This window comes from Rhinichthys klamathensis, unplaced genomic scaffold (genome assembly GCF_029890125.1).
Source record: "Rhinichthys klamathensis goyatoka isolate OS25496 unplaced genomic scaffold, OSU_Roscu_1.1 h1tg000280l_1, whole genome shotgun sequence".
Classification (NCBI taxonomy): domain Eukaryota; kingdom Metazoa; phylum Chordata; class Actinopteri; order Cypriniformes; family Leuciscidae; genus Rhinichthys; species Rhinichthys klamathensis.
In genome coordinates, this window is record NW_026606799.1 from 470,152 (window position 1) to 488,743 (window position 18,592).

The window sequence follows — 18,592 nt, forward strand, 5'->3', positions numbered from 1 at the left end:
GGGAGCTGTCTTTTTGCCCAGGCAGAAAACTGAGAACAGTATGGCAAATTGAAAAGCTGTTAAAAGTAAACCCATAGTACTTCATTCAAGCATTTATACTTGTCAGGATTGTTGATGTTAGTAATGAAAACTCTAAACTTTTTGACACATGATATATTGAGTGAACAGTACATTTTGATTCCTATTTTCATGGCATCATTAGGTGTATATATCATACTGAGAAGCCCATTACAACCTTTATCTGTAATGAAAGGTAATCGGTAATCCTTAAGCTACAATCAACATACTGGCAATACCATATGAACAACATCATGTCACTGCTGCAACATTAGGCTAATGTGAGTATCAGTGGCCACGATTTGAGTAAGGTATACAGTAAGACCAACATATTGCTCTCATTTTAACCTAATAACAAGCAAATTATCCCAAACTATTTGGGACAATTCCCACAGCATTTTCCACAAAAATGTGTACAAAAGAAACAGAAATGACTGAAAAGCAGTGCTAGTTCCACTTAAGACTGAGCTCATGAATCGAAGTGTCCACAACAATAGTGCGTTAAGGTGCTTCAGACAAAATCATTGAATTATTTAGCTTTAAACCACGTGTGGGTGTGCGCTTTCATTGATGATAAATTGCACACGGCTGAGAATTAGATGCACAGGTGTGTGTTGTGTGGGAAAAGATAATATGCAATCTAATTTGATGCAAACAAAAAATAAATAAAGTGCCATATCTAATTGACTTGAAATGCTACATCAGTCAATATAAAAGTGCAGTGATCTGTTTCACAGATACTGTAGTGCAGCTCTAACAAAACAACACAGCAATCACATTTTGTACAGGCTTTCATTTTTAACACCATGTCTTTGATGCACGATACCTGTGAGCTTAATTCATAATTTAGCCAAAATACTGACACAGACATAAACATATATTGACATATTATAAATACATAATACACAAATACAGTTAAATAAATTTTCTTTTAGAAAACACATATATGAGGTCTGTATGAAAATGCCTGTAAACACTGCATAAAATGGCAAGGAAAAACAATCAGTTAAATTCTCAGAAATCACACAACAACATACAAAAATAAAGCTGTGAAAAAAAAGTTAATCGGTCCCATGCTAAGATGCTCTCTTGAAATTGTCCTGGCAGTGGATAGATAGATAGATAGATAGATAGATAGATAGATAGATAGATAGATAGATAGATAGATAGATAGATAGATAGATAGATAGATAGATAGATAGATAGATAGATAGATAGATAGATATGGTTCATTTAGGATAATTTGTATGTATGTAGCATACTGTGAATGATAGCTAATGGCTCACTGGGAGGGCACCATGTTCTTAATAACAGGTTCTCTGTTGAGGTATGTGGCCCAATAAACCAAGTTAAAGCTGCCAAAAAGCACCGGAAAAATGATGCGGGACATCCGGTCAATCTTGCTGACACTGTTGAAGGTCTTCTTTGCTTCTTTAGCCACCGGTTGAGGTTTACTGGGCTCCGCTGTGGCGCTCTTAGAGACGGTGGGCAGAGCCGAGTCCTTCGCAATATGGGGCGCGTAGTTTGCCACAGCAACTGCATATGCGTTATTCTTTTTCATAACAGACATCTCCTTTTTCTGAAGTCAGAAGAAATTAGTTAACACATTGCTACATATTCAATCAATGATATCAAGCTAAATGTTATATTAACTCTTTCCCCGCCATTGACAGAATTTAGGGGGCTACTACACATCTTCTGAAAGAGTACTGAATGTCCTGATCAAAACACATTCGAAGAAGATGCAGAAACAAGCGATATCATATGTAATCATATGCATGTGTAAACTAACTAAATGAAACTATAATACATTTTTGTTTAAAATGTTGCTTTTTTTATGAAACTTACCCACATTCAAGTGTTTTTTTATGTTGTAAATTAAAAGTAGAGGTTCGGTTCTTTCTTTTGATATATTGCATGTTCAGATATTCATACAACAAAATATTCTGGGGTCCTTGACATTTTTTGTGAAAATAATTAAAAACGCTTGTGGTGGCTGGCAACGGGTTTTAAAAAAAAAAGAAAACACAGGTGGGGAAAGAGTTAATCTGAAGTCGTTAATGTACAAAAAAAGAGACGTAATTTCAGACAATGTTCAATTAGGAAAAATGGTGAGATTAACTGTACTGAATTAACAGTATTGATTTCCCTCATCTAAATAACACTCCCCAATGACAATAATCAAAGCCACCAGATGCGCTCCACTCCAAAATCAAAGCAAGGTCTGTGTTGTCATGGTTACCTTATCACTGACAATGCTCTTTCCATCCCAGGCCCAGCCGCGCTTGGTGAAGTAGTTTACAGTGGCAAACTCGATGAGAGCTGAGAAAACAAACGCATAGCACACAGCAATGAACCAGTCCATGGCTGTGGCGTAGGCCACCTTTGGTAAAGAGTTTCGAGCGCTGATACTCAGAGTGGTCATCGTTAGCACTGTAGTCACACCTGGAACAGAAGAACAACACAAAAAAGCTCAGGGATTGCTGTTTATAAAGATACCGCATTAGCACAGCATGCCTCTCTGCAGATAATTGCCAGCCTTTATGCCGTTCGCTCATTAGTGGAAGAGACCGCACAGATGTACACGTGTAATCACAAATGCCCTGGGCTAATGAAATTTTGTTCATTTCAGCAGTCAGTTATTTGCCACGAGTAGATTTTTGTTCTGTCCTCATTTTATATACATGGTCTTCTGTTTTTTTTGTGAGCAATTGTAATTATTTTTTGCAGCCTCCGGGCATAAAATACTTTTTACTCTGAAGAGTGTGAATCATCCTGTTTTGGCGGAACGATTTGGGAAAAAATGTTAGTGTGTACTCTTTTCACATTCCCACTCTTTTTGACCCATTCAGTATGACTATACAAAAAAGATCATTTTATATATATATTTATATATCTATATTTTATATATAATATATGATATACACTCACCTAAAGGATTATTAGGAACACCAGTTCAATTTCTCATTAATGCAATTATCTAATCAACCAATCACATGGCAGTTGCTTCAATGCATTTAGGGGTGTGGTCCTGGTCAAGACAATCTCCTGAACTCCAAACTGAATGTCAGAATGGGAAAGAAAGGTGATTTAAGCAATTTTGAGCGTGGCATGGTTGTTGGTGCCAGACGGGCCGGTCTGAGTATTTCACAATCTGCTCAGTTACCGTAATTTTCACGCACTACCATTTCTAGGGTTTACAAAGAATGGTGTGAAAAGGGAAAAACATCCAGTATGCGGCAGTCCTGTAGGCGAAATTGCCTTGTTGATGCTAGAGGTCAGAGGAGAATGGGGCGACTGATTCAAGCTGATAGAAGATCAACTTTGACTGAAATAACCACTCGTTACAACCGAGGTATGCAGCAAAGCATTTGTGAAGCCACAACACGCACAACCTTGAGGCGGATGGGCTACAACAGCAGAAGACCCCACCGGGTACCACTCATCTCCACTTCAAATAGGAAAAAGAGGCTACAATTTGCAAGAGCTCACCAAAATTGGACAGTTGAAGACTGGAAAAATGTTGCCTGGTCTGATGAGTCTCAATTTCTGTTGAGACATTCAGATGGTAGAGTCAGAATTTGGCGTAAACAGAATGAGAACATGGATCCATCATGCCTTGTTACCACTGTGCAGGCTGGTGGTGGTGGTGTAATGGTGTGGGGGATGTTTTCTTGGCACACTTTAGGCCCCTTAGTGCCAATTGGGCATCGTTTAAATGCCACGGCCTACCTGAGCATCGTTTCTGACCATGTCCATCCCTTTATGGCCACCATGTAACCATCCTCTGATGGCTACTTCCAGCAGGATAATGCACCATGTCACAAAGCTCGAATCATTTCAAATTGGTTTCTTGAACATGACAATGAGTTCACTGTACTAAAATGGCCCCCACAGTCACCAGATCTCAACCCAATAGAGCATCTTTGGGATGTGGTGGAACGGGAGCTTCGTGCCCTGGATGTGCATCCCACAAATCTCCATCAACTGCAAGATGCTATCCTATCAATTTGGGCCAACAGTTCTAAAGAATGCTTTCAGCACCTTGTTGAATCAATGCCACGTAGAATTAAGGCAGTTCTGAAGGCGAAAGGGGGTCAAACACAGTATTAGTATGGTGTTCCTAATAATCCTTTAGGTGAGTGTATTTTATATAATTTATTTCATTCTACAGCTGTAAAACTACAATTTTTCCATTTTCAAGTGTTAAATCAATTGTGCTTTTATTTTGCCGTGCTTTCAAATAACTAAATCCAGTTGAACTGTGTGCTGTCTGCGCTGGCATTGCGCTGCATCATTCAATTTTGCCATTTATCATTTTTTGGCTTTCTTAAAAAAATCAATTGCACATTATTCACAATTTAATGCAACAAACTTAAGAGGGATGTTTTTTTTTAGTGATCATTGCAGCATTGATTAATGAAACGATGATCAAAAGAGGGAAAAGATAATATAACCAGCATTTCAAAAAGCCAATTTAGGGGCCTGTCTGGATCCCAGTAGTTGAGTGATGCTGAACAGTCCCAGTAAATTGTATCATATTGCGGTAGTTTGCTACATCCCCTCACAACCGAGCACTCAGAAAATCCAAGATGTAGAATTGTGGTGTTAAAATTTTGAATTCAGCAATTCATGAGTGTTTACCTAATTTTGATAATTCCTTTAGTGAATTGGGCACGAAAACAACCAAGCATATGTATAAATGACGCTATCAGCATTTCATTCTTAGTGAATTTTCCCCCCTGTGAGTCTGTGTTTAATTTAAATGTGTATTTCGCATGCTATGGCTTCCTCCCTCTGAATACATTCAAAAACACAATTTTATACCTATCTGCATCTGCTTCATCCCTAGAGTTCAGATAGAAATTGAAACTGCTAGAGAGAACATAAAAAAAATTACACGCACAACATCCTCTCTACCCATGACTGCATCAATAATTTAATTGGAACAACAAAATCAGCATGCTAAATTCCACATTATGTTCTAATTACAATCTAATGCACACAACAAATGCTCACCCACCAAAAACTGTGCGTGCAGGGACGGACTCTCGGTTGAGCCAAAAAGAGACTTGGGATAGGATGACGGTCATTATGCAAGGCAGGTACGTCTGGATCACAAAGTATCCAATCTTCCTCTTTAGATGGAAATGTGCAGTCATCACTGTATATTCACCTATATACGGTAGAAGAGAAACATATTGTAAGAGATGGGAAGAGACTAGGTGGATCCAGATGGTTTTGTGTCTGCTTGCGAACATCTTACCAGTACTGGACTTGATGGTTTCCTTGGCAACAGTCTGTCCCATTAGGTCATACTGGTTAAGTCTAGATCCATCCGGAGCTACTTCCACCGATAAGGTGGCATTGCGTGTCCAAACATACGTCACCTCTGTCAAAGTGTAAGCATCTAACCACAGGAGAAATGTATATTAAAATAAAACCCAAAGCACAGACACATATTAAGCACCATGGGAATGAAATTAATGTTTAACAATGTCACTCACAGCTGCCAAATTTCAGGGGACAGGAATGGAAATCCATTGGAAAGTCCTCAAGATGCATTGGGCATTCAGCTTGCACTGTCAACCTGCACAAATATACACACACAAACACACATTACACAACAGTCACCCCTCAAAGTTATGTGTTGTTAATAGGGCTGTCAATTAAATACATTAAATTAGTATATAAAAATCGTAAATTGTATAAAAAGGAATTTTCCCACCATTAGAGCTTTCCCACAAATTCAAGCTTGAAATACTGTAAAATGAACACTACCATTCAAAAGTTTGAGGTCAGTAAGATTTTTTTATTATCATTTTTATTATTTGCAAGAAATGAACACTTATATTCAGCAAGGACACATTCAATTGATCAAAGGTGTCAGTAATGACATTTATAATGTAACAAAATATTTCTATTTCAAATAAATGTTGTTCTTTTGAACTTTCTATTCATTTAAGAATCCTCAAAAAATGTCCTCCAAAATATTAAGCAGATACTGTTCGGATCGTGTGACACTTAAGACTGTTGCAAATTCAACTTTGCATCATAGGGATGAATTACATTTTAAATTATATTACAAAAGAAAACATTTTAAATTATAATAATATTTCACAATATTACTGATTTATTGTATTTTTGATCAAATAAATTCATGGTAAGCATAAGAGGCTACTTTCAAAAACATTTAAAAAAAACTTATTGACCCCAAACTTTTGAACAGTAGTGTACAGCTGATTTTTGGTCTTGAGATGTGTTTTAATGATATGCATTTTAATGACATGCATTTAATGTAATGTCTATTCAATTATTTATTCATATACCAAAATAATCTCTTTCAGTTATCTTGATTTGGGGGGGCTTTCTTTAGCAAATATTCATTAATGCAATTAATTGTAAATGATTTGATGAATTAAACAGCATATCAAGTAATTATTATTAAATGAAAACTATAGTACATGTAGTAATCTATGGGCACCTCATGGTGTACAGTAGAGTGCCGTTCTCCATGATGCGCAGCAGTTTATTAGGCATGGTCATGTTGTGAGCCACCGATTTCTTGCCGTTGTGAAAGAAAGTGTCTGGGGTCCAGATTTTACTGGCCATCAGGTTGTTGAGACGCAGGATGTTCATCGGCCCGTGAAACTTTAGTCGCTCATCTGTCCAGCGCTGACGGAAAAACACATCCACTGTGTATTCCTGAGAACAGAGAGTGACTTTTGAGAGAGAGGCTTTCGCAGATCAGAGTGCAATAGTGCAAGACATTCTTCACTGCTGATATGCATCAGGCAATACCTGACACAGAAAATGTGTTTTGATTCAAAGTCTAAATCCACTAGTCAAAACCTCGTGTTTTATTTTTTAATTTTTTTTCAGTTCAATACTATGTTTTATTATAAAATATGCTATAAGAAAGCTGAATAGATTTTTTTAATAAATACTTTTATGCATCAAGGATGCATGTAATTAATCCAAAGCTACAGTAAAGACATTAATAATCTTACAAAATTATTTCAATTTCAAAATAACTGCTGTTGAACTTTCCATTTATCAAAGAATTTTTTTAAAAGTCACATTTCCACAGAAATATTCAGCAGAACTGGTTTAAACATTGATAATAATAAGAAATGTTTCATGAGCACATCATATTAGAATGATTACAGAAGGATCATGTGACACTGAAGGTGCTGGAATTCAGTTAAATTACAGAAATCAGTTTTAAATTGTAATTAAAGCTGCAAGCAGCGATGAAAAGGGCCCTCGCACCCGTGCCACCGCCACCCGGTGGCTTTAGGAAAACAGAGCACGGTGGGCAGTACGTAAATATAGAAGGATTATTTTAAATTGTAATAATTTTGTACAGTATTTTTGACCAATACAGTAAATGCAGCCATGGTGAGCATAAGAACTATTTCTATATTTTAAATTCGACTTCACATATTCAATGTGGTCTCAGACTTTGGATGTCACTGTAAATCTTTCAAAAACATCTAAAAAAAAGTATTAAGTTAAGACTGAATGGACTTCCTCAGCAAGGGCCATTGACTTTTCAGTTCTCTCAATGTGATCATTGTCTGTGTAATGTGTGTGTTTCATCTTCCTCTCTATAGTACTACTAAGTGGCAAAGTGTCAGAAGAGCTTCACATCACTGCATTATATCCTAATCTCTCAGGCACAATGCTGCCATGCATCGACCCCCAGGGTGAAGGCGGGCATCCAGTTTCCATGGCAGCACAGAGACAGAAAAACACAATGTAATGTACGTAAAAGAAAATACTTATGCACTCCCACATTCAAACAGGAAAGATAACATTTTATGACAGTACATGCTGTCACTGGAGCGCTGGAGCTCTGCAACACTCACAGAACAGAACCCATCTGTGATGCTTCGTTTCCTTTCGTTCTTCCATCAGCTTTCACAAAGTCACAATCATACTGTAGGAACAAACCTATTATGGGTCTATACTAAGTACTGTTATAAAATCTAAAACCTTTATCTCAGGCAAAGTTTGAGGAAAGCTTGCCTGGTCATTGGAAATTCTTGCTAACGTCTTGCAACATTACCCACCATTATGCAGGAGTCCCACAGAACTCCTCAAGCAAACAGACAAGTCTTGTCACTTTCCATTCTGTCATATCATAACCACACGGCCTGAAGGGAGTGGCACAGTAAGACTAATAAAAATAACCTGCTTTTGTGTTCCTCAATAGTATATGTCTATTTTAAGGCATTATAATGTATGGAATTGTGGAACTCTAAAACTAAGGTCTGATAATTTGTAAAGATATTTAGGAAGTTGTCTGTCAGAACACAAGATTTATGTTACACATACACTAGATATAAAACAGATATCAGTATCAATTACAGTAATCTATCTATAAATTACAGGAACGTCTGTCTGTCTGTGTGTCTGTATGTCAGTCTGTCTGTTAATCGCATATCTCTCAAACCATTAGTCCGATGGATTTCAAACTTGACAGGTGTCTTGCTACGGGCATTTGTGGATGTTAACTGAATCTGTAAGTCAGCTACGCTGTTTACATCTGAATATTATATCTATCTATAAATTACAGGAACGTCTTTCTGTCTGTCTGTGTGTGTGTGTCTTTTATTCGCATATCTCTCGAACCGTTAGTCCGATGGATTTCAAACTTGACAGGTGTCTTGCTACGGGCACGAGTAAGTGCAGTGCCAAGTTTGACGTTGTTTGGATTAGAAATGCAAAATATATCATTAAATATATCAATAAATCGGGTAAAAGAAGCACACATTGGCTTTTGCCGCTCTAGCCGCTGACCACACCCCCTCTCACACTGCACACTGAGTGGCCACTCCCCCTCTCACACTGCACTCTCACACTGCACACTGAGTGGCCACTCCCCCTCTAACACTGCACACTGAGGCCACTCCCCCTCTCACACTGCACACTGAGTGGCCACTCCCCCTCTCACACTGCACACTGAGTGGCCACTCCCCCTCTCACACTGCACACTGAGGCCACTCCCCCTCTCACACTGCACACTGAGTGGCCACTGCCCCTCTCACACTGCACACTGAGTGGCCACTCCCCCTCTGGCCACTCCCCCCTCACACTGCACACTGAGTGGCCACTCCCCCTCTCACACTGCACACTGAGTGGCCACTCCCCCTCTCACACTGCACACTGAGTGGCCACTCCCCCTCTCACACTGCACACTGAGTGGCCACTCCCCCTCTAACACTGCACACTGAGTGGCCACTCCCCCTCTAACACTGCACACTGAGGCCACTCCCCCTCTCACACTGCACACTGAGTGGCCACTCCCCCTCTCACACTGCACACTGAGTGGCCACTCCCCCTCTCACACTGCACACTGAGTGGCCACTCCCCCTCTCACACTGCACACTGAGTGGCCACTGCCCCTCTCACACTGCACACTGAGTGGCCACTCCCCCTCTGGCCACTCCCCCCTCACACTGCACACTGAGTGGCCACTCCCCCTCTCACACTGCACACTGAGTGGCCACTCCCCCTCTCACACTGCACACTGAGTGGCCACTCCCCCTCTGGCCACTCCCCCCTCACACTGCACACTGAGTGGCCACTCCCCCTCTCACACTGCACACTGAGTGGCCACTCCCCCTCTCACACTGCACACTGAGTGGCCACTCCCCCTCTCACACTGCACACTGAGTGGCCACTCCCCCTCTCACACTGCACACTGAGTGGCCACTCCCCCTCTCACACTGCACACTGAGTGAGCACAGCGCAGGACCAGAGACAGAGAGGGTCGAAGAAAGCAGCAGAGCTTAAGTAGCGTTTCCTCTGAGTTCACTGTGTAGCCTGCTCCTTGAATCGTGTAGTTCAATTTTCCATATTTATTGTATGTCATTATGTCAGTATCAGTATGCTTTCTACCATGCAAAAAAAAAAAAATGTCACTGAACTTTTGCTGTGTAATTGTAACAATGAGCACTCAAACACACCAAACCAACAATTACTAAAAACACACACAAAAACTGATTTTGCACGGGCACTTTGCACTAGTTTTATAAATTCTATAAAAGTCACCATCATAGACTCAAAAGTTTGAGGTCATTAAGATTTTTCGTTGAAAGAAATGAATACTTTCATTGAATAAATGCAGCCTTGATGAGCATGAGAGATTTCTTTCAAAAACTTTTTTTTCAAATCATACCGATCCCAAACTTTTGAATGGTAGCATTAGGCCATTACATAGAAAAATTACATTGTGCAGTGTTGTTTCATATTATTTACAAAATTGTGACTGTAATGACTGGGGAATTGGGGAGACATGCGATTTAAGCAATGTACTCTGGTAAATCATGATTTCCCAAGAGCACCCAGAAGAAAAAAAATATGACAGAAATACCTAGTGTCATGATCGTCCTGACATAATATGGTCTTTACGAACAGAGATTTCCCTACTACAGGATAGTGAGAGTATTCAGTGGGGTTTAGAAAACATTCAGCTGGACAGTAAAAGACGATAAATAAATAATGAATGAATGAAAACCCTTTTTCTTCCATCTGACCTTTTTTTCTCTATTCTAAATATTTGAGAGCAGATAGTGTGAAGTGGGGAAAAGAGGAGTACTGAGAAAAGCTTTTAGCCAGCAGCAGGTACCAAATGCTATGAATAGACAACAGATGGAAAACAAGGAGTGGGGTAAGACTAAGACCTGATAAAAATGATAACCAACAGGACAATAACAAATATTTTTTCAAATATTTGATTCGCACTATACAAAAAAAAAAAAAATCATCTGTTGTGTGAAGAGGAATGTCTTACCATGTCTGTATCTGATACTGGCCCAAAACTGGTCACATAGATATCAGTCTTCACCTCTGTCACCCGATCTATGTCACACAGCAAAAAGAAAGTTCAAATTATATTATCAACCAGGAACTCAATTTACCAACATTTCATGACCTTCTATAGGCTCATGCGTTATATTCAAAGTTCACTAAAACCATAATAGCTTTGTATGAAGATTATTAGTGAACAACAACTTCAATTTCAGCCTGCTCTTCATATAAATATATTGTTTGGCTTTAGCCGATGAGTCATGTGGATTACTTTCATGATGATGTTTTTTTTAAGCTTGATAAATCGGCATTCACTTTAATGGTTGAAAAACATAAAATCAGAAGATCTCATTTGTGTTCCACAGATGAAGGAAACTAATTCAGTGCTCAAATGATATGGAGGTGAAAAAAGATGTACAATGTTTAATTTCTGAGCTGACTTATCATTAGAGGAACCGCAACACTTCATCCTGGCTCTTAGCTCGATTGCATGTCCACTGACTCCAGTGTATGCGTATGTGTGTGCTAGTCTCTGTAAATCTAAAAAGGAAACACTCACAAGAAATCTATTTGCCTCATGGTGGGTGTTGCTTGATCCAAGGTGTCTTTCATGTTGCCAAGCTCAGAGTGTACAAACAATGGCAAGGGTCACATAAATATTAACACTGACAGAATACACAAACAGGGTTTGTTGACTGTCAAGTGGAGCTGAGATTGCTGGTTTTGTTTTCCTCTCCTTCATTCAGTATTCTCAGGTCATCAACACCTCGTTATAATTAATTTAACAGTGGTAAAATCAGGTCATAAACATTGAATCACTGAATCATGTTTCTTAAAGCTGCACTCCGCAGTTTTTCCTCTTTGTCGCCATCTCTGTTCGAAATCTGCAATTGCAGTCATTCATGGAATTATCAACTTTACGTGAGTTGTACTTCGACACCCTCGACACGGCACAGCGCGGATGAACACAGTGTTTGAAGAGAGTGTGCAGCTGTCAGTCACCGTGCCGGTGTGGATACTGTCATTCAGAATCACAGATTATTCTTTTTGGAAGTTTGACCAACATAATCATTTTCACCGGAAAATGTCATCTGAACAAGTACTCCGAAGTCCGAACGAAGTCTTTTGCATTTTACAGCGGGTGAATCTGTTGTCACTGGTGATTGTCGTTTGAACCTTTCTGGATCCGCCATCAAATTGATAAGTTTAATTATCAAGTGCTGTGAGAAAAGGCTATAAATCTCCACCTCCAACATCCTCACACGCAACATAGCCTACTAGCCGAGACTCCTTCTTCATGTGTACAGATGTGTAACGTAATGACGCAAAGACATGCTTGAATTTCCCGCGGAAATCCACCAGTACCACTGGAATTAAAAACATTATTACAAGCTTACCGCTTTAAATCGAGCTAAGGCAAGCAGATAGTTTTGAACACTGGCTGGTTATGTATTTTCTCAAATATGTATTTTGGATCATTTTTAACCCAAAAAAAGCTACGGACTGCAGCTTTAACACATAATTTACATTTTACTGAATCAAGCTACTGATTTTTCCCACTGTTGTGCTAAATCCATTGGACTGTATAAGTAAAACAAGAGTTTTTGTAAAATTCCTAAATAGAAAAAACAATCACTGTCATTTGCTTATTAGTACATCAAGTGCATATAATTGTAAAAACAACAACTTTGCACAGGCTTATTGAACAGCCTCATTTGAGACAGCTCTAATTCCATTCATCTAATTCTCTAATCAATCATCACACACTTTCTTACCTCCCAGACCAGGTCTCAGTCTGTTGTCGTAGCCATCGAGTAGCCGGTCCAAAATCCGCGTGAAGAGGGTTATGTTGTTTTTAAAGGCATCTGAGCCAGATACTTCTGTCTCAGAACTACACAAGAAACATTTGACATCACAAAAGTCTGTTACATAAACATACTTGCACAGTTGCACACAGTGAAAGCTTAGCTCTTTTCCAATAAAGTTATGAGATGATAATTACCATATGGCAAAAGCACAAACATAGCAGTACCAAAACACCTGAGACTTTTAGGAAACGTGTCTCTTGTCTCTGAATGGCCAATCTACTAACATATCCCTATTCCCTGTAGGTTTGTGCATATTTACATACAAATTTATATAAATAGCTAGCTTTTTTTTTTTTTTTTTTTTGGCAATTCATTTTGTGAGCATAAGATTTTATGAACATACTGACTTTTTCTAAAAATGTGGCACACTGTCATAATTTAGTTGCAAACACTGACTAGGAATGTTATGAGTGAAAGAATCACTAGTATTTTTGAATAATGTCAATTAACGCAGAAAAATAAATTAAGGTAATATTTCAACAATTAAAATAACTTAATACCTCAGGGTTAGTGTAAGATAAAGACAACGCAAGTAAGTAGTGCTATAGCATGCAGAAATATTTTGCTCCTATTTCTGTTAAGGCATTTTCATTAACTCTTACATAAAAATGGTATACCGTTATCTAAACCGTAATTCTTGTGGTGGGACTACTGTACTATGCAAACAACTGTCTAGTTATTCATAACAGACGTAATATTTGTACTTTATGCACCTGGTATGTCAGGTTAAGACAGCAGAAATATTTAGTTTAAACTATTTCTGTCTGATTTTCAGCATTGAACGTTATGAACATTTAAACAACGGGTAGTAGACTTATGTTCTTCTCTACATCACCTTTCTGTTATTGGTTTCCTTGCACAAACATTGTGTGAAAGTTACCAGGTTTACATTGGCGGTACAACGCCATGACAATAAAATTGGATAATAACAAGTTAGTGAGTGATTGTATCTCACTAGTATTACAGTATGTTATGTATAATAAACTATGTGTATTTTAATGCATATTACTGACAGTCTTGATTACTCATGACCCTGTAGAGGCTAAGTGGTTTGAATGCATGGATGGATGGAGTCTCGTTTACTTTTATTCCAAGTTGCCTTGATGATTTTAGCTTAAACATATTATCGAAATTAATATCTGTGGTAATCACCATGCTGTCCACTGAGATTAACTTAGATTTAACCAGGAACATTCCTTTCAATTATTATTAAATTGTGTATTTTTCACCCAAAAAATCATACACATACTTTTTGGGTGAAAAATACACAATTTAATAATAATAAAAAAACTTTCTGTACGACTTTCTTTCTTCTGTGGAACATAAAATATATTTTGAGAAAGAAGTGTTTTATTTTTTATCCATACAATGGAAGTCAATGGTCTCCAAAATGTCTTCGTTTATGTTCAACAGAAGAAATACATTTACGTAACCAAACAGTTTTGGTGACCATTGACTTCAATTGTATGGACGAAAAACAACGGACATTTCTCAAAATATATTACTTTATGTTCCACAAAGAAAGAAAAACTTACAGGGTTGGAACAACAAAAGGGTGAGTAAATAATGACCGAAATTAAAATCGTGAGTGAATTATCTCGCACTACTTATTTTAGTCTATTTCAAAACTTTAAGTATAGCCTACTTTACTTTGGTTATATTTTAAACTGTGGCAATCATACCAATTCACTTTTTTTTTATCGACTTCTCTGAGATAAGTTTTTTGTTTTGCTCACCATGAACGCCATAAAACCAGCAGAAACAGGTTGGTTAGAAATCCATTCGAATGACCCCATCGCTGATTCATTGTTGAGTATTTCCTGCCAAAGAAGTTATTTCAGTCTAAAACATCAGTTAAAACGATTTATATAACAAAGAATCAACACTTCCAGTGACGTTTATTTCCGCTTGTAAGCTTTTTGCGTTTTATAGGCTAAAACGTGGACACGCGCACCCCCAGAGCGCGCACTAATGTCAATGAGCTGGAGCCAGACAGCAAGGAGCGAGCCTCTGGGCTTCAAAAGTTATCCTGAAACTATTGCTAAAATAACAGCCAGAATCACAGTGCTTCTACATTGTAACATAGATAAATTAAAACGATCAGAAGGACTGACACGCTCTCTTTGGGTAAGTTTGGATGCTTTAGAAAACGAATCGATCTTTTACAAAACCAAACAAAATATATTAAAAAAAATTCAGACAAATTACCTTCGTTTGACCAGTGCAGCTCCTTTTAGACAAAGAAATATGAAAAGTTGGAATCTCGTGCTCCTTCTGTCTCATCTGTATTCACGGAGACTCCCAGGGCGCGCGCAATGCATGTAGGCTAGACTGGCACTGTGAGAGTGCAGATACGTGGAATATGCCTTCTTCTGTGAATCCTTACGGAAACATGATCAAGAGGCGTCCCCTGGTCGCAAAGACACACAATCCTTCTGTATATCCAAGGCTGTTCATCTGAGTGCTAGATCTGCTTGTATGAGTCCATATAGGCGTAAGCCCGGCGAGCATCAAGTGGCCAAAAGAAGGGACACCGGGTCCTAGAGCGAGCGCACAGCTCACACTTCTGTCCACTGGAGAGCGCATGGACATCACATGGATGACCACATTAATCACGTTTATTCTGTCAATTGTGTTGAATAAATAGGATGCTAATACAACCAAAAGTTCCAAACCTGTATTACTTTCCTTCTTCTGTAAAACATAAAACAAGTTATTGTGAGTGTTTCTTTTGTCCCCCCAATGGAAGTCAATAGTCACCAAAACTGTTTGGTTACCAACATTGCAAAATATCTCATACTCAAACTTCATATTCCTCTATAGCCTATATATCGGCTAGGTCTTATGTTCTATTTTAATATATTTTAAAATGTAAGTTATGCAAAGTTACATTTTCAGCATCAGTGTCAGTTGATCCTTCCATGATTTCCAACCAAAATGCAACCCCTGCAACCAAAATCGTCCCCTGACTGACGTTACTACTTTCTACTCAAGGACCTTGACAGAATTGTAGTGGAGTAAAAAAGTACGATATTTGTCTTTCAAATGTAGTGAAGTTAAAGTAAAAAGTTTCCAGAAAAAATAATAATACTCAAGTTAAGTACAGATACTCAAAAAGTCTACTTTCTGTAAGTAGGCTACAGTACTCAAGTAAATGTACTTTGTTACTGTCCACCTCTGATGTACTCATAATCTGATGTGTATCAATCCGATAGTGACCAAGAAGTAGAGATTCATCTATCATGTCTTTGTTCAATCCAACATAACCACTCTCAATTGCTTCATTTCTTAAGATAAGGTTGTAAAAAAACACACACACACAAAAAAACACTTTCATCACAGCAGTTCACATGCAATGTAGACAGGTGTAGGTAGGACCAAATTGCCATTTGTTGTGAAAAGGATAAAAACCCAACAAGCAGCCAACTCCCAAGACAAACATTAAAAGTATTAATTTAATTATGCATATAAAACTTTATCATGGCCAGCCCAGATGTATTTTTTACATGTTTGTTTAAACACGAACAGCTTTATGTAACATTTCTTTGTCATGGATCTCCAGGAAGATACAAATGCTGACATTTGTTGACATTTTCTGACTTTTAAGATTTGTGGTCGGAGGAGCACTGAGGGTAGAATGTACAGAAAGCTAAAAACACTGACAGGGCAGATAATCAATATGTCAAGACCCTGATAAAACAAATAGGTAACAACATACTACTTAAACATGTTTGTGTCCACAAGAATGTGCACACACACTCTCTGGCTCACACACACATGCATCATGTAGCCTACATCAAGTCAAAACAAAACACAAATACTTTGTTGGAGAAAATCACTTATTACTGAGAGAATATGCAATTTTGTGCTATTGCCCACATAATGATTAGTCAGTGTTTCATAAAAATCTAGCTCATGAACAATTTTCTATACTTCATGAGATTATCATCTGTATAGATAGATAGATAGATAGATAGATAGATAGATAGATAGATAGATAGATAGATAGATAGATAGATAGATAGATAGATAGATAGATAGATAGATAGATAGATAGATAGATAGATAGATAGATAGATAGATCTTTTCGGAGGAGCAGGTTCCGATAGTGATGTCTCCTGGTCTCTTGAAAGTTCATATGACACTGGCTCTGAGAGTGATTCAGAGATAATTCCCCTGTGTAAAAAAAAAGCCGACTGGACACTTCCAATTCTGCTGCTGTCATTCCATCTGCTAATGTTCCAGGTACGTTAGGCTGCGATCTTTATGCGATCTTGTGAGTTTCTTAGCCCATACATAGGCTAATATTAGCCCTGATAGCATACATATTTCATGAAATAAAACAAACTAATTAGGCTATAATTTCTTGGGGACAGTGCAAAATCCTGGATCATCAGCTGTGCCAACCACAAGAGCACTCAGCCTGGCACTGGATGAAGCTGTCCCACTAAATCCATAGCAGAGCGCCATGAAACAGCGAAAGACGGCACACTGTGGACTGTTATACAGCTTGATATTTTTGCTCACTAAAACAAATATTGGTTACTAAATCAGTTCGTTTTCTCCCAGTTTATTATTTCCCGTGACGGCCCGAATGACTGTTTTGGCCAATTGCGTTTCATATGGAATACAATAATTTACAAAAACATCGCCAATATGTAGCTATTTCAATGCATAGGTAAAAGTTTAACCTGTGCATTGAAATACATATTGGCGATGTTTTTCTAAGTTATTGTGTTCTAATAACTTCTATAAAGTTATAGAATTCCGGTAGTTCTAGTGTTAATGATTTTAATTGCAGGTGCAGATTGCATAAGTGATCCGGCGAAACCCAAGAAATTACAAGTGATATTATACTGCCTCCTGCTGTCATTGAAAGAAAGTGCTTCTGCGGGAATACAATTAAAACCAGAAATATAATTATTTTGTTAGATAAGGTTGCTCTAAAGAGGGATTATTCAATAGATAATTTATAAGATTATTATATGTGATCCTGTTTGTGCAGAACGGAAGTGTGTCTCTGATGCTTGCATGTGTACGCAGAATGATGTCGTCAGCGCGGTCTCCATAGCAATACATCACACACTGTGTGAGACGTCTTCGCAGGAAGCTGACGTGATGAGTTTGTTATTTCCTTAATGTAATTCTTTGTATTTATTTTCTATGTGTATTTTTTTTCCTGCACTTGCATACTAGCCTACTTATTAATTGATAAGCTCTTATGCTGCTATTAATCAGTGAAATTGAAATGTAATTTACAATAAACACAACTTCAAATAAACTCTCCCTTAATGTAATTCTTTAAGATTTTCAAAAAAAAAAAAAAAAAACTTATTCTGTATGATTTATAAGCTTGTGTACCAATGGGGACCTCAATTTAGGTCCCCACGAAGACACGACTCCCCATGAGTCTGTGTGCATTCAGGTTTAAGTCCCCACCGGGATAGAAAAACATACACTCACATACACACACACACACAGAGAGAGAGAGAGAGAGAGAGCGCTTTAGAAATAAAGTTGTCTTTCTAACTTGGCCTGCGTGTGTGTGTGTGTGTGTGTGTGTGTGTGTGTGCGTGTGTGTGTGTATGATTTATAAGCTTGTGTACCAATGGGGACCTCAATCTAGGTCCCCACGGTGACACGACTCCCCATGTGTGTGTGTCACACACACACAATAGTGAATTTGTTACTATTGTGAAGCTGCTTCACAATAGTAACAAATTCAAATTCTGCTGTAAAGCAGTTCTAACAACCCAATAAGTGTCAATATTCAGCTTAGTATAGTGGTCCAGCACCATGTGTATGTCAATTTAATGAAATACACAGGGTGCTGGACAACAATAACAGGT

General features: G+C 38.2%; 2 protein-coding genes across 5 annotated transcripts in view; one reads left to right on the plus strand and one right to left on the minus strand.

Moving 5' to 3' along the window:
• npm3 (nucleophosmin/nucleoplasmin, 3) overlaps positions 1–18,592 on the plus strand; it is a 165,737-nt gene that overhangs the window by 56,747 nt on the left and 90,398 nt on the right. The gene's annotated exons all lie outside the window — the stretch shown is intronic.
• Positions 941–15,251, minus strand: gabra2a (gamma-aminobutyric acid type A receptor subunit alpha2a). 4 transcript variants are annotated; one of them, XM_056269050.1, is made up of 10 exons: positions 14,952–15,251; positions 14,480–14,563; positions 12,651–12,766; positions 10,859–10,926; positions 6,542–6,762; positions 5,565–5,647; positions 5,324–5,467; positions 5,081–5,233; positions 2,300–2,502; positions 941–1,636 (listed from the first exon to the last, which is right to left on the minus strand). In XM_056269050.1, exons 2-10 carry the CDS (start codon positions 14,548–14,550, stop codon positions 1,340–1,342), a joined length of 1,356 nt encoding a protein of 451 aa, XP_056125025.1. In that variant the 5' UTR covers positions 14,551–14,563; positions 14,952–15,251; the 3' UTR covers positions 941–1,339. The 4 variants fall into 4 exon arrangements, with proteins under 4 accessions (XP_056125025.1, XP_056125026.1, XP_056125028.1 ...); XM_056269051.1 differs by lacking the exons at positions 12,651–12,766; positions 14,480–14,563 and having other exon boundaries at positions 1,261–1,636; positions 14,952–15,250; XM_056269053.1 differs by lacking the exons at positions 12,651–12,766; positions 14,952–15,251 and having other exon boundaries at positions 1,261–1,636; positions 14,480–14,537.

Excerpts from the sequence above, each read along its gene's own strand:
- gabra2a (XM_056269050.1), bottom strand. The coding sequence starts at position 14,550 with ATGAATCAGCGATGGGGTCATTCGAATGGATTTCTAACCAACCTGTTT. Across the intron at positions 12,767-14,479 it reads CTGGTTTTATGGCGTTCATG|TTCTGAGACAGAAGTATCTG; the intron begins GTGAGCAAAACA and ends TTTCTTGTGTAG. Across the intron at positions 5,648-6,541 it reads ACTCTACTGTACACCATGAG|GTTGACAGTGCAAGCTGAAT; the intron begins GTGCCCATAGAT and ends ATATTTGTGCAG.